At 44.6% G+C, this 15,267-nt stretch overlaps 1 protein-coding gene across 1 annotated transcript in view; it reads right to left on the bottom strand.

Moving 5' to 3' along the window:
* The window catches only part of LOC116553117 (myosin-13), a 69,922-nt gene that overhangs the window by 37,822 nt on the left and 16,833 nt on the right, over window positions 1-15,267 (bottom strand). The window contains exons 12-18 of the mRNA XM_032280276.1: window positions 12,150-12,288; window positions 8,635-8,753; window positions 7,455-7,604; window positions 7,193-7,363; window positions 5,668-5,977; window positions 3,433-3,506; window positions 3,255-3,342 (exon numbers count right to left, since the gene is read on the bottom strand). Of these exons, the coding sequence (XP_032136167.1) occupies window positions 3,255-3,342; window positions 3,433-3,506; window positions 5,668-5,977; window positions 7,193-7,363; window positions 7,455-7,604; window positions 8,635-8,753; window positions 12,150-12,288 (1,051 nt within the window). The remainder of the gene's footprint in view (window positions 1-3,254; window positions 3,343-3,432; window positions 3,507-5,667; window positions 5,978-7,192; window positions 7,364-7,454; window positions 7,605-8,634; window positions 8,754-12,149; window positions 12,289-15,267) is intronic.

Here is a 15,267-nt window from a genome sequence, read left to right as displayed (position 1 = left end):
AGGACGAGGAGGAGGAGGAGGAGAAGAAGAAGGAGGAGGAGGACGAGGATGAGGAGGACGAGGAGGAGGAGGACGAGGAGGAGGAGGAGGAGGAGGATGAGGAGGACGAGGATGAGGAGGACGAGGAAGAGGAAGAGGAGGACGAGGAGGAGGAGGAGAAGAAGAGAAGAAAGAATAGGAGGCCGTGGGAGGGGACCAAGAGGGTTGAAGACAGGGCGGTGGTCAAGTGCTGACCACTCAGCCCCTGCTCTAGGAATCAGGGGAGAAATTGAACTTGGCTGGAAGGAGAGGAGTCAGAGGGGCAAGCCCCCCTGGGGAGGTAACATGGGTACTCGTGGTAACCAGCCTGGGTCAGGTACAAATTAAATTGGGATGGAGAAAATTCTGTCTTGGGGTTGTGTGGAGGGTTACAGAAGAGGGGCTATGGCAAGCTGATGACTTCTTTTTATGGACTCCCTAAGTTGCTGGGGAGGCGGGAGCTAAGGCTGGCTTTCACTTAACCATTTAAAAACAGCAGCAAGCCAGCCTTTTGTGAGTCAGCAGCACAGACTCAGCAGGCCCCAGGCTTGCTGCAAGAGGAGAATGAGAGGAGTAGAGGCTGCAGCCTGCTCCTGAGGAGCCCCGTTCAGCAGGTGAGCAGAGGACCTGTGCCCAGGAAGACCTGGAGGATTTGGAGAACAACTTGCAAGCTTTGTATGTGCCTGTGGGCAGGAAGGAACTTGAGATTGGATCACGGAGTGTGACTCCCAGCCCCAGCTCCAGGTGCCCTGTGGTGACGCATGGAAATGCCCATCGTCTCTAGTCTCCTAGAAAATGAGGAGGGCACACCAGATGAATTCTAAGGTGTCACCTGGCTTCCTTAGCAGTGTTGGGCTAGTCCCAGAAATGGGCACGAAAACAGAGGTCGGTGCCAGAGCTAAGGAGAAGCAAACACAACAGAAAAGGACGGAAATTTCAGCAACGTTTTCCTTCCCAAAGAAAACGTGAGCTAGTGGATTACCAAAAGAATTCCCCAGAGTGGCACAGTTTGAAGCCATCCCCCGCCATCTTGCAGGCCATCTGCTTAGAGAGGAGTTGTCAGGCCACAGGCACATTTGATTTATGCAAACGTGTAATCAACAATAACAGTAATGGAAATGGATTTTTTTCCAAGACGTACATACAAGCCAGTGACTTCGAGTGATGCTTAACCAAAGTAACCACTCTTCCCAACCCTGGAGAAGCTGGCTCACTGGTCAGGGGCCTGCGGGATACCCCAAATAACGCATATCACAATGATGCAGCTGGTTTTTGCCTTTGACTTGGACTTTAGAACCTCACTTTCATGGAAGATGCAATTTCACTAACTATAACACACTGGCTATTAGGGAGCTAGTTTCCAGTTCTGAGTAATAATAATAATTATTATTAACGTCCAACATTTGCTGGGTGTTCACAATATGCTCAGCCCTGTTGTAAATGCTTGATTTACGCTTATTCACTAAACGCTCACAAGAAGCCTCTAAGGTGGGTTGAATGAGTTAATATTTGCAAAGTGAATAACGACTTTATGAGCGCTTATTCAAGAAGTAAACAGTAGATTAAATTGCCACTCTTATCCTTGTTTTACAGACAAGAAAGCTAAGGCAGAAAGAGCTCAAAGGCTCTGCTTAGGGTCACGTGGTAAGAGATGAACTGGTTTTTTTTTGTTTTTTTTTCCCCTCGACAATCTACACCTCTGTTGACTCGTAATGTTGCAGAGGCAGGATGTTGAATCCTGAGCTAGGAGGCATAGAGCAGCTCAGCTGTTGAGTAAGCTACCCCCAGCCACAGCTCCATGTGATAGTTTATTCTCTTCTTTGTGACAAATGACACTGAAAAAGCTAGACTCCAAGAATATTTGCAAATCAGGATGGGGTGATACTTAAAGGAGCCCTCTACTGCCCAGGGTTCTCCATTTATATAATGCAGTCTCTGATTCTCAGTTTTCTCATTTATAAAATGGAGATCAATATGCGTATCTTGCAGACAACTGTTGGCAAGGATTAGAGGTAATGTAACAAAGTGATTGACATGCAGTATGGCCTCAAACAGCTGTTATTGATGCTATTTTGATTATGGGATACTGTAGGAAGTAGAAAAGTTCCTCTTCAAAATTTCCTTTCTTGTTAAACAATAATCATAAATGTTAGAAATAACAGTCTCTCTTAAGGACTAACTTTCTTCAAAGCCTTATTGCTAGTAGCTCTTTGTTAAGGTCTATCCTATGTAGCTGTTAGACATGCTTTCAGGCATGTAGTACATTCTATGTCCTTGTACTTTAACCAAGAAGTCTGTGCTGGACGTTCTCACAGGCGTGTCCCAGCTCGCAGCCTATGACCCTTCCTTATTTAAATTTCCTTTTTGTTCTCCATTGCTTTTACCTGTTTAGAAAAGTTTTAAGTTATTAGTCAGTCAGGTTCAGGTTTAGATTGTGAGGTCTGGCTCCAACCAACGGAGATCAGACACAGCAGTAAGGACGACCCCATATGTGTAGAAAAGAAATATGTCTGCTTTTCCTTTGTTTGTTGTACTCTTGTAGCAAGATCGCTAACAGGAGCACCCTTTCTGCGGAAAGTAAAGTTTGCCTTGCTAAGAGATCCTTTGTCTCAGTGCTGATTTTTCTTTGCAGCACTGAGCAGCTGTTGTCAACAGATACGATTATTTGCCAAATGTAGTGATATTTAACTTTGCGGTAAAAGGGGGCCAACAGAGACTTTATCTTATGAAAGCTGTGGATCGGATGTGCCTATATACATACACACAATATGATTTCATAGATACAGGATACCCCACTGAATGTGAATTTCAGATAATTAATGAATACTTTTTTGGTGTAAATATATCCCAAATATTTCATGGGTCATACCCATATTAAGACATTTTTCATCGTTTATCTGAAATTGAAATTTAAGATGGCGTCCGGTTTTTAACGTTTTTGTGGCTACATAATAGTTGAACATATTTATGGGGTACACATATTTTGATACAAGCATGAAATGTGCAAAGATCATATCTGCATAATTGGGATATCTATCACCTCAAACATTTATCATTTCTTTGTGTTGGGTACATCTGGTGTTTTTATCTGCTAAATCTGGCAATCCTATTTCAGAGACTACTTTGACAAGTGATAAAGACCATAACCCTTTCCAAATGCACACCCACAGAAATTTGCATTTATCTCAGGGCGTCCTGTTCTGTTCAAATACTTGGCAAGATCTGCTGGTACTCACCAGGAGTCTTGGTCTCATTGGGAATCAGACATCGTACAAAGTGAGGGTGGGTGCTCCTTAAGTTAGTCATCAATTTGTTTAAATTTTCCTGGGACACAAACCAAAACAAGCACATTTAGCAAATGCCAGTTCCCTGGGCAGAAAAACAACCACACGTGGAAGCTGCCAAAACACCAACCCTGAACACGGCCGACACAGTCTGGAAAGAGGAGCCCTTCTTCTTTCCGCCCTTCTTGCTTCCCCCGGAGTCGCCTGGAGACAGACAGAGACAGGCACGTCAGAGGCAGCTCAGAGGACACAGCAGTGGGCTTCCTGAACCACCCCTTCCCAGCCCTGAGTTCTGGTTTCCTTTTGACATAAGAGACATGAGGTTTTGTTTGTTTGTTTGTTTTAGACAGAGTCTCACTTTGTTGTCCAGGCTGGAGTGCAATGGCGCGATCTCGGCTCACTGCAACTTCCGCCTCCCAGGTTCAAGCAATTCTCCTGCCTCAGCCTCCCAAGTAGCTGAGCATGCACCACCACGCCTGGCCAATTTTTGTATTTTTAGTAGAGATGGGATTTCACCATATTGGGCAGACTGGTCTGGAACTCTTGACCTCAAGTGATCCGCTCAGCTTGGCCTCCCAAAGTGCTGGGATTACAGATGTGAGCCACTGCGCCCAGCTCTTTAGTTTGTTTTTAAAATGCCTCCAAACTACCAGGGTCCAGCATGAATGTGTGTTTGGGTTGGGGAAGGGAAAGCAGGAAAGCCACTTCCCCAGCTCCACATCCACACAGGGTCTTATGTTAGAGCTGGTATAAGTGAGGTTATGCAACACAGTTACAGGGCTACTGTGATCAGATTCAAAGAAAACAATTTCACCATTCAGGTTTACATTTGTGCCCATTTCCCATTTATTACATTCCCTTGCCCAGAGGACTTCATTTTTTAAAAGATATAATTATCTAATGAATAATTATATTTCATATATTTTATTAATTTATTAAAGTCATGTATTTGAAATGGCACATAATTTATTTTGGCAACTATTTGAAAGTATATTTACTGGTAATCTTAAAAAGTGATACTGGCACCGGGTATGGTGGCTCACGCCTGTAATCCCAGCACCATCACTCCTGGCTAATTATTTTATTTTATTTTAGAGGATCTCTATGTTGCCCAGACTGGTCTTGAACTCCTGGCCTCAACTGATCCTTCTGCCTCCGCCTCCCAAAGTGTTGGGATTACAGGTGTGAGCCACCATGCCTGGCCCCTGTGTAGCCACTTTGGAAAGGATTTCAGAAGTTACTCAAAACATTGAAGACAGTTACCTTATGACCCAGCAGCCCTACTCCTAGGTACTGTATATACCCAAAAGAATTGCCAATCTATGTTCACATATAAACTTCTATACAGATGTTCATGGCAATATCATGCACAATAGCCAAAAAGTTCATCAACTGATGAATGTGTAGGCAAAATGTGATATATGTGAATGATACATACAATGTATCATTATGTATGTATGTACAGTTCATACATACAATGAACTATTATTTGTCCATAGGAAATAACAAAGTCCTGATACATGCCACAACAGGGACAGACCTTGAAAACATTAGTGAAAAAAGCTAGACACAAAAGAGCATCCAGTATATAATTCAATTATATGAAATGGCCAGATAGGCAAATCTACAGGGAGAGAAAGTTGATGAGTGGTTGCCAGAGGCTGGGAATAGAAATCTGCTCATGAGCTACAAGGATGTGAAAAATGCTGTCAAATTCCACAGTGGTGATGGTCACACAACATTGTGAATACCCTGAAAACCACTAATTTTTTTTTTTTTTCGAGATGGAGTCTCACTCTGTCTCCCAGGCTGGAGTACAGTGATGCGATCTCAGTTCACTGTAATCTCTGTTTCTCAGGTTAAAGCAATTCTCCTGCCTCAGACTCCTGAGTATCTGGGACTACAGGCGTGTGCCACTATGCCCACCTAAGGTTTTTGTATTTTTAGCAGAGATGGGGTTTCAGCATGTTGGCCAGGCGGGTCTCAAACTCCTGACCTCAAGTGATCAGCCGCCCTTGGCCTCCCAAAGAACTGGGATTACAGGCGTGAGCCAACAGCCTAGCCTAAACCACTAAATTTTTTAAGGGTGAATTTTATTATATGTAAATTATATCTCAATAGAAAACTATTAAACAATGTGATGTTGGCTATCTTGGCCACTGAGAGGCCCTGTTGACCTCCATAGAGCTCAGTCTCTCACAGAAGAGGAAGAACAAGAGCAGGAGGAAGAAAAATGGAGCTGAAAGTCAGAAACATCACATTCAACTGAAGCTCATGTCTGATTACTGATTCTTCACAAGCAGCTCTGGGTTAGGAGAAATTACATGGAACGTTCAACCGGGGGAAAGAAATCATAGAATTTTACCTGTCTCTGCACCAGCATAGTTGGAAAAAAGGAAGGAAAGCAGCTTCAGCGAAGACTTCTGGTACAGCCCCACCACAGTCTCATTCAGGGGGTCCTTGTTCTTGTCCAGCCAGCCGGCAATGTTGTAGTCCACGGTGCCGGCGTAGTGCACCAGCGAGAAGTGGGCCTCAGCCTTGCCTTTGGCAGGCTTGGGCTTCTGGAAGTTGTTGGACTTTCCAAGATGCTGGTCATACAGCTTGTTCTTGAAGGAGGTGTCTGTTGCCTTGGGGAACATGCACTCCTCTTCCAGGATGGAGAAGATGCCCATGGGCTGGAAAGAAGATAACAGAGTCTACGCCTCCACATATAACAGCTCATACCCATGCTCCATGGTCTGGAGAAGCCCAAAGAGCTATCCTATTTACAAAGATATTTTTCTAACAACATGGTTATAGCGCATGACTCCAGCCCCTGGTCACACTTAATTAGACCAGAGGTGAACACTTGATCCATGCTGAATTAATTGAGTATCTCAAGAGCGTCTTTGGTGCTTTCACTCTGGTACTAGGAATGCTGGCATGTACGCTCTGTGAGAGAGCAAAGCTCTTGGTCTGTTTGGGGGATGACCAGAAGATGCTAGGCATAGAGTATGTGCTTAATTAATATTTGCTGAACCAAAGAATGTAGGATGAAATTATGTGTATATAAACGAAGCTCACTTTTTTCAGTAGGTTTACAAAAAAGTAAAGTTACATATATAGTCATAAAGTAATGTGAATAATATTTTGAACAATAATGCCTGAATTTCTTAGTAGCCACCTTAGGAAGATATACTCATTCCAACATAAGCAGTGCTCAAATGTTATGGGAATTCCTTTTTAAAAAGTTAATGTCTTCCAGGTGCGGTGGCTCACGCCTGTAATCCCAGCACTTTGGGAGGCCAAGGCGTTCAGATCACAAGGTCAGGAGTTCAAGACCAGGCTGGTCAATATGGTGAAACCCCATCTCTACTAAAAATACAAAAAAAATTAGCTGGATATGGTGGTGGGTGCCTACAGTCCCAGCTACTCGGGAGGCAGGAGAATCTCTTGGACCTAGGAAGCAGAAGTTGCGGTGAGCCAAGATTGCGCCACTGCACTCCAGCCTGGGCAACAGAGGAAGACTCTTGTCTCAAAAAAAAAAAAAAAGTTAATGTCCACTCCTGTTTTTATAGTAACATCCCTTCAAGAACCACACTGGTTTATGGTCTCACCTCCTTGGGTATTTGACAAAGTTGAATAGTTAAGAAATGCCACAGTCCTTACTGGGGTTCCATCAAGGGCTCAAGCTAACTGAGCCCTTGAATTTTAACTACCCATAAAGCTCTTTCAGTGTGAGAACAGATTTTGGACATTCATTCTGTTTACACAGAGGCATTCAGTTACCTATTTGAAGGTTTGCAGCCTGGGGGTCATGGGTACCAATCTGTGGGCAGAAAAGAATCAGAGCAAGAAGGTGAGGGTCCCCAACAAGGAGGCGCTGTCCCTGGGGAGCAGTATCTCTCTACCTTCTCGATGAGCTCGATGCAGGCAGCCAGGTCCATCCCGAAGTCAATGAACTCCCACTCGATGCCTTCCTTCTTGTACTCCTCCTGCTCCAGCACGAACATGTGGTGGTTGAAAAACTGTTGCAGTTTCTCGTTGGTGAAGTTGATGCACAGCTGCTCCAGGCTGTTGAACTGGGTGATTCAAATACCAAAGAGTTTGAGTGAGTTTGGAAAATACATTGGCGATTCAGCAAAGCAGACAAGGTAGAAGGTTACAACTCACATCAAAGATCTCAAAGCCAGCGATGTCCAAGACCCCGATGAAGTACTGCCTGGGCTGCTTGGTGTCCAGCTGCTGGTTGATGCGGGTGACCATCCACAGGAACATCTTCTCGTAGACGGCTTTGGCCAGAGCGCCCACCGAGTTGGTCACCTTGAAAAAGGGTCACCCACTCAATCTGTGAGTTAATGTTTCTATGGCAGCATTAAGTTGAAACGTGCAATTGACTTGAAAATCAAAAGCAGTTGAATATTGGAAATTTCACATCATTCAACGTAGTTTTTTTTTTTGAGACAGTCTCACTTTGTCACCCAGGCTGGAGTGCAGTGGCGTGATCTCAGCTCACTGCAACCTCTGCCTCCCGAGTTCAAGCTATTCTCCTGCCTCATTCTCCTGAGTAGCTGGAACTATAGATGCACACCATCACACCCAGCTAATTTTTTTTTTTTAAAGTAGAGACAGGTTTCACCATATTGGCCAGGCTGGTCTCAAACTCCTGACCTAGTGATCTGCCCACCTTGGCATCCCAAAGTGCTGGAATTATAGGCATGAGCCACCACGCCTGACCCATTCAACATAATATTAAATATTTCGTGAGGTGTTTGCCCAGCTCATGCTGCTCCCCTTTCTTTGAGAGCTATCCTGTTTACAAAGATATTTTTCTAACAACATGGTTATAGCGCATGACTCCAGCCCCTGGTCACACTTAATTAGACCAGAGGTGAACACTTGATCCACATTGAATTAATTGAGTATCTCTCCTAAGAATTTGGAATTGGGATCAAAAGACACTGGTCTCAGTCTCAGGGTAAGGCTGGAAACACAGAGATATAAACTTGGGAGCTATGGGGAGGGCATGGGCAAGAGAGGTGGAGGAAACGTATCAGCCTAGCAAGGACAAAACAGAGGACAGAGACAACAGCCCATGACCCCAGAGGAGCTGGAGGGAGGCTGCCTGGCTCCAGAGGGCTCTTCACTTTCTAATTCCAGGCCCTCACGGGGTCCAATGGGCACTCAATGATTTGCATTGCTTCAGTTGCCTCTGAAGCCTAAAAATGAATTTCCTCTTAATGTGAAAGACAGTTTCATGTGCACTTCTGATAGCTACAACTGAAAAAACTTTGAGATAACGGCTAAAATAGCAAAATATCTCCATCAACTGGATTCACAGCATCTCCATTACCTGCTGGACATTTTGCCCTTTAGTGACATATTCATTCCCAACCTTCACCCTTGGACAGCACAGGCCCTTCAGCATTTCTGCAGAATTCAGACCCATCAGGTATCCGGCTTTGTCAGCCACTGAAGGAAGAGAAAAAAAACAGCATCATGCAAAAACAGTAGCTGCTAAACTGTCCAGTCAGCTCCTGGCTTCTCTCAGAAGTGATTTCTGTAATTCTCTTAGATGTTTTCATGTTGTTGTATCTGTACCAGGTCTGGACTTGTTCACCGAAGCTTCAATCCCATCGTCCAGGGGCCCATGGTTCTCAAGAACTTCCAATTTGCCTCCTAGATGCAACTTTTAACAATAAGAAGCTCCTTGGCCAATCTTGACCTACTGATATTTCGATTTCATAAAAAATGTTAATTACAGGTGGGCACAGTGGCTCACGCCTGTAATCCCAGCACGCTGGGGGTCGAGGCAGTCGGATCACCTGAGGTCAGACCAGCCTGGCCAACATGGCCCTAAAAATACAAAAATTAGCTCTCTAAATACTAAAAATACAAGAATTAGCTGGGTGTGGTAGCAGGCGCCTGTAATCCCAGGTACTTGGGAGGGTGAGGCAGGAGCATTGCTTGAACTCAGGAGGCAGAGTTTGCAATGATCAGAGAGTATGCCATTGCACTCAAGCCTGGGTGACAAAAGCAAGACTCCATCTAAAAAAAAAAAAGTTAATTACTTAGTTATGTTGGAGTCTGACAATACATTAAAATGTTATATGAGTAAAGGAGGCACCACTTGGACGTTGACAATATACATTAGGCACCTTCCTAATTTAAGCCAAGTATGTTACACTAATAGTTGAAAGAGAAGTTCAAAACTTGACCCTGTCTTCAAATGTCTGGAGATGGTCAAAAGCAGCTGAATGTTGGTAATTTCCTATAGTTCATGAGTTATATGGTTTTATATATTTCAGTGGTTGTTCATTGATTTTGCGAAGGACCTGGTGGCCTGTATTGAGCTCATGAAAAAAGTAGAGAAATCCTGCTCCCCAGGGACAACTTCTTGGTGGGGACCCTCGCCTCACTGCTGGTTAGGGAGATGAGTTAATAAAAATCCAGGGCAGAATGTGCTAAGTACTTAATCAGAGGCCAGACGCATGCTTTTACTCTTTCCTCGAATTATCTCCTTTTCTCGCTTTGCCCATTCAGGTGGATGGCACCATTATTCTTCTAGTCATTTAAACCTGAAAGGGGCAATACATCCTTCTCCCTTGCCCCTGACATGCCTTTGTTCAGACAGGCATGAAGTCCTGCTCATTTCACTCTCAAAATGCCTGGCTTCTCCATTGCTTCCAGCAGTTATAGCGGCAAAGAGCCTGAGCTCTAGGGTCAGAATGCCTAGGTTCAGCTTTTGGTTTTGCTTCTTTGTGCCTCAGTTTTGTCATCTGTAAAATGGGAGACAGTGACAGTACTCATGTTATAGGGTTGTTATGAAGCATGTCTGGTGACTAGTGAGCGCTCCGCAAATATTCACTTGGGTTGGCGTTGTCATTGATGTTATTGGAGCTCAGGCCTTGATGATAGCCCTTCACTTTCTGCTCCTAAACACTGCAGACACACAACTGCTAGGGCTGGGAGAGGGCCTGGGACCCTATTGAGGTGTATCAACGCGTGTATCAAGGCAATCTGCTCTTGCCGAGGAGCTTGATACTTTTGTTTTTTCAAGTTTTGCCATGCTTGGTGAGCCTGGCTGCTGAGATTAATTTCAGGTTATCTGCATATACTTCCTCTGCTTCTTGGACAGCGGTTCAGTGGCCTGCCATAGACTCTAAACCATTCATCCTGACACTCAAGTCCTTCCCAAACAGATGCCAAAATTGTGACTTTAAAATTCTCATTTCTTACAAACCCACTACACGTATCCTGTTCCGTAGCCAGAGTGGACCACTCATTGTTCCTCCATCCCCATCACATTTCATACTCTGCCCCTTTGCACATGACATTTATTTTCCTTTTTTTTTTTGGAAGATGGAGTTTCATTCTTTTCACCCAGGCTGGAGTACAATGGTGTGATCTTGGCTCACTGCAACCTCCACCTCCTGGGCTCACACGATTCTCCTGCCTCAGCCTCCTGATTAGCTGGGACTACAGGTGTGCGCCCCTATGCCCCGCTAATTTTGTATTTTTAGTAGAGACAGGGTTTCACCATGTTGGTCAGGCTGCTCTCAAATTTCTGACCTTGTGATCCGCCCACCTCGGCCTCCCAAAGTGCTGGGATTACAGGCGTGAGCTGCCGTGCGTGGCCTGCTCATGACATTTCTTCTGCTTGAACTGATCTCTCCCCAAGTCTTTCAGAATCCTACTCATCCCTCAAAGCCCAAGTCAGTGTGCCTTCTATCAGGAAGCCTTCCCTGATTGCCCTAGTCAGAAGTGTTTCCTCTGTGAAGAGTTGGAGACCCCTCCACTGTGCTGGGCAGGATTCTAGGAGGGCACCCAAGGTGTGTGCCCCTGGTGTAAAGTCTCCTTCACTTGAGGGCAATGGAAACTGCACAACTCCCAAGATGTGGTTACCAATCAGTTGACTTTGAGTTAATACGAAGGGAGAATTATCCTAGGCAGCCCTAGGATAGGAGGCTGCCGAGCCTTTACGGTATACTGATAAGGTTATATAGATTTTTCTGCCCTTGAATTCATGCCACACTTCCCTTTTATTACTTGAGAATGTAAAGCATACTGCTTCACACACTGTGGGGCTGTAATCAAAAGGTATAATTATCAAGAATGATCCATGTTGCCAGTCTTTGATTCAATGAACTTGTAAGATGCATCATGAGAGCTAAGGAGTCTAATGAGCAGGACATACGGGGGGTGAGCCGGTCACTGTATAGTCCTTCCTGCTGCCCTCTGCTCTGTTTCCAGGCCTCTTAGGGATCAAGCAGAGGTTGGCAGTAGAATCAGTCAGGTGAAAGTTATGGGGAGGAAGAACTGTTCACCATTCTTGGTTCAGGGCCAAGTTCAACAGATGCTGGGCTGAAAGTGATGAGAGGAAGAAAACTTGGCTCCCACTTTACCAAAGGCCTCATTTTAGGCAACAGACACCTCCTTCAAGAACAAGCTGGATGACCAGCATCTTGGAAAGTCCAACAACTTCCAGAAGCCCAAGTGATTAAGACTGCCTTCTGGACATTCATAATGAGATGCACAGAGAAAAAAGACATTCACCTAACAATATTGTCTCATAAAAGGCCACCTTAAAAAAATGCACATTTAGACAGTGAAAGATAGTGGAGTGGATGGTGATTATTCATTTATAAGAGTGATGCTTTTTGTTTTTCAAGGATTCACCACTCTAGGAGTCCTCGACTGAGTGAACAGACTTCCTAGTGCATGCCACAGTGAGCTTCAGGAAACCCAGATTTGATTTATGCAGTTTCGGAAGAACAGCTCTTGAGATGAATGCAGTTTATCGCATGTAGCCTAGCCCACACACGAACACAGATGGACCCAATCACATCCCTCTCCAGATGCGGTTACCTTCGGTGCCGTCTGGCTCCGCCTGCTCCTCACGCTGCTTCTGCTTGAACTTCATGTTCCCATAATGCATCACAGCTCCTGTCAGTTTGTAGATCCCAACTTTCTCCTCTGAGCTGAAGCCCAGGATGTCAATGGCATTCTGGAAAAAAAAAATAATAAGACAACTGTCATAGTAGGACTTAGGGATCCACACGCAGCCTTTTCTTGGCAAGGACCTTACCTCTTTTTTGTTTGGCATGTGAAATAGCATTTACCCAAATAAGTGGATGACAGGTGGGGTGTGGTAAATTAGAAACCATTTGTTTCACATGTTTGTGTGGGTGGGTGGAGACTACGGGAAGAAGATGTGAATTATCTGTTTCCTTCCATCAAACAATACCTGATTATGATCTTTTCCCACTGCACATAGATTTGGGGGGCAGGTTTCTGGATGAGGCTATTGGGAACCATTGTATGATACTGAGAAATGGGAATGTCATGGATAATGACTGGGAAATGTCTGATGGCTTAAGAGTTTGACATTATAATCCAGGAATTCCAGCATGGTTCAGACTCAAGACAATATGCATTATAGAATATTAGATCTGGAAGGGAAGATCATCAAAGATGGTATCATCATTTGATACCATCAATGATGAGAAAGGGGCAAGCTTTTGCAGAGACCTTTCTATCTGCTAGGCTTTGGGTAGGCATCATCTGTATGTTATCTTATTAAATCCCCATGAGGCCCCTTTAGCTGTTCGGGTTTTTCCAAGTTTCTAGATGAGGAATTGAGGGTCTTCGTTGGTAAGTAGCCTGTCACAAGTCATACATGGAGGGTGTGATAAAACTGGGACTGGAGTTAAGTCTCAGTCCCCTCAAAGCCTATGGTAATTGCTGGTTTGGTTTACAAGCACATTGCCTATCTTCCACTGCAAAGGTTTAAACTAAAAGAAACCCTTCTCTGGGGTACACATATTGATTATGCAGCGGGGTTTGCAGCCTGAGCTTGAGCAGTGTCCATTGGTGGGATTTAAACACGTCTGGACATGTTTGGTGAGCAGGTAGGATAGACACAGTAGGCCAACACCAGCAGGATGATATTGGAGAGTCAGGGATTCTTGGAGTGGCGCCCCCTTTCAGGGGAGAGCAAGTCTACACCAGGAGCTGGGATATATGGGGAAGAGAGATTCGGAGGCCATGATGGCCATCCCTTGAATCCATATCCCATCTCAGGAATTCGTATCACTGTCCTAGGGAGGGATCACTGTAGGTTAAAAGAAAAAGAACTCTTTCAAAAACACTGAAAGCAGCAGGTGAAAGCGTTACTGCCTGGGGAGCCTCTTGGAGAATGTCTTCTCTAGGCGAAGGGGTGCAGGTGGAACCTGGGAATATGATGGAATGGGAGCATCACAAGATTACCAATCAGTTGACTTTGAGTTCATAAAAATTGAGACTGTATCAGGCAGGCTGTAAAAGCTCTGTGAGAGGAGGGAGCAACAGCCACATCTGGCAGCAGGCATCTCAGTGAGGACATGACATGGGCATGGTGACTTTTAGAATTCCTTAGGTGGGCCTTCTCAGGGGATGGAGGCCTTGCAGCAGTCATTAGCCTGGCCCTTTCTGTGCTCACAAGTTAGTGAATATTGGGAAAACCTCATTAAAAATACATAACAACTTGGCCAGGCGTGGTGGCTCATGCCTATAATCCCAGCACTTTGGGAGGCCGAGGCAGGTGGATCACGAGGTCAAGAGATTGAGACCATCCTGGCCAACACAGTGAAACCCCATCTCTACCGAAAATACAAAAAAAAAAAAAATTAATCAAGTATGATGGCACGTGCCTGTAGTCCCAGCTAATCAGGAGGCTGAGGCAGGAGAATCACTTGAACCTGGGAGGCCGAGGTTGCTGTGAGCCAAGATCACGCCACTGCACTCCAGCCTGGATGACAGAGTGAGACTCTGTCTCATAAATAAATAAATAAATAATAAAAATATATAACAAATTAAATTAAATTAAATTTGGTCTAAAGCTGCCTCCATATGCAGCAAACTATAACCTAAAGTAGTATGTAAACAAACTGCAACCTAAGAGTAGCTGAGTCTCAGCCAATCACAGTAGCTGAGCCTCAGCCAATCACAGTCTGCCAACTGATGCGACGTTATCTATCTAAGACAAATGCTTCATCATGCCACCCCCAGATAAGGCAAAGGCTAAGCTGTAACCAGTCAAGCTGTTTCTGTATGTCATTTCCTTTTTCTTCTATAAAGACTGCTTGCCATGTTGCTGGGTGGAGGTCTCTGAGCCTCTCCTTGTGCTGAGTGCAGTCCAACTCATGAATTGTTCTTTGCTCAAATAAACTCTGCTAAATTTGTCTAAAATTTTTCTTTAAAAATTTAAACTACTAGACTTAAAATAACAAGTTTATTTGATCACAAAAATTTTTCTATTTGTCTTTAAATAATTAGTATCAGCTGGAAATGTCACCAAATGAAGGCTAAGAAGCTGGTCATGGGGCAATGTCCCTAGGATGATGGACAAGACCCCTTTTCACAAGCTCTTGCAGCTTTTCTATGGATGGAGCCAACAGGGGTGGAGACGAATTTTGCTCAGAGACAGTATACTTTAATTAAAAATGTAAGTTCTGTAGTTAGGCAGACCTAACATAGGCAGCCCTATGTTTAAATACTCTGTCATTGGGCCAGACACAGTAGCTCATGCCTAGAATCTCAGCACTTTGGGAGGCAGAGGTGGGTGGACCACCTGAGGTCAGGAGTTCGAGACTAGCCTGGCCAACATGGTGAAACCCTGTCTCTACTAAAAATACAAAAAATAAAAATAAAAAAAATTAAATAAAAGTAGCTGGGCATAGTGGCACATGCCTGTAGTTCTAGCTACTTGGGAGGCTGAAGCAGGAGAATGGCTTGAACCTGGGGAGCAGAGGTTGCAGTGAACCGAGATTGTACCATTGCACTCTAGCCTGAGTGACAGAGTGAGACTCTGTCTGAGAAAAGAAAGAAGAGAAGAAGCAAGGAATAAAGAAGGAAGAAAGGGAGGGAGGGAGGGAGGGAGGGAAAGAAGGAAGGAGGGAAGGAAGGAAGGAAGGAAGGAAGGAAGGAAGGAAGGAAGGAAGGAAGG

This window comes from Sapajus apella, unplaced genomic scaffold, assembly GCF_009761245.1.
Source record: "Sapajus apella isolate SASKATOON/1434 unplaced genomic scaffold, GSC_monkey_1.0 scaffold12, whole genome shotgun sequence".
Lineage (NCBI taxonomy): Eukaryota > Metazoa > Chordata > Mammalia > Primates > Cebidae > Sapajus > Sapajus apella.
Note: the sequence above shows the minus strand (reverse complement) of the source record. Positions and strands in the feature narration are given on the sequence as shown.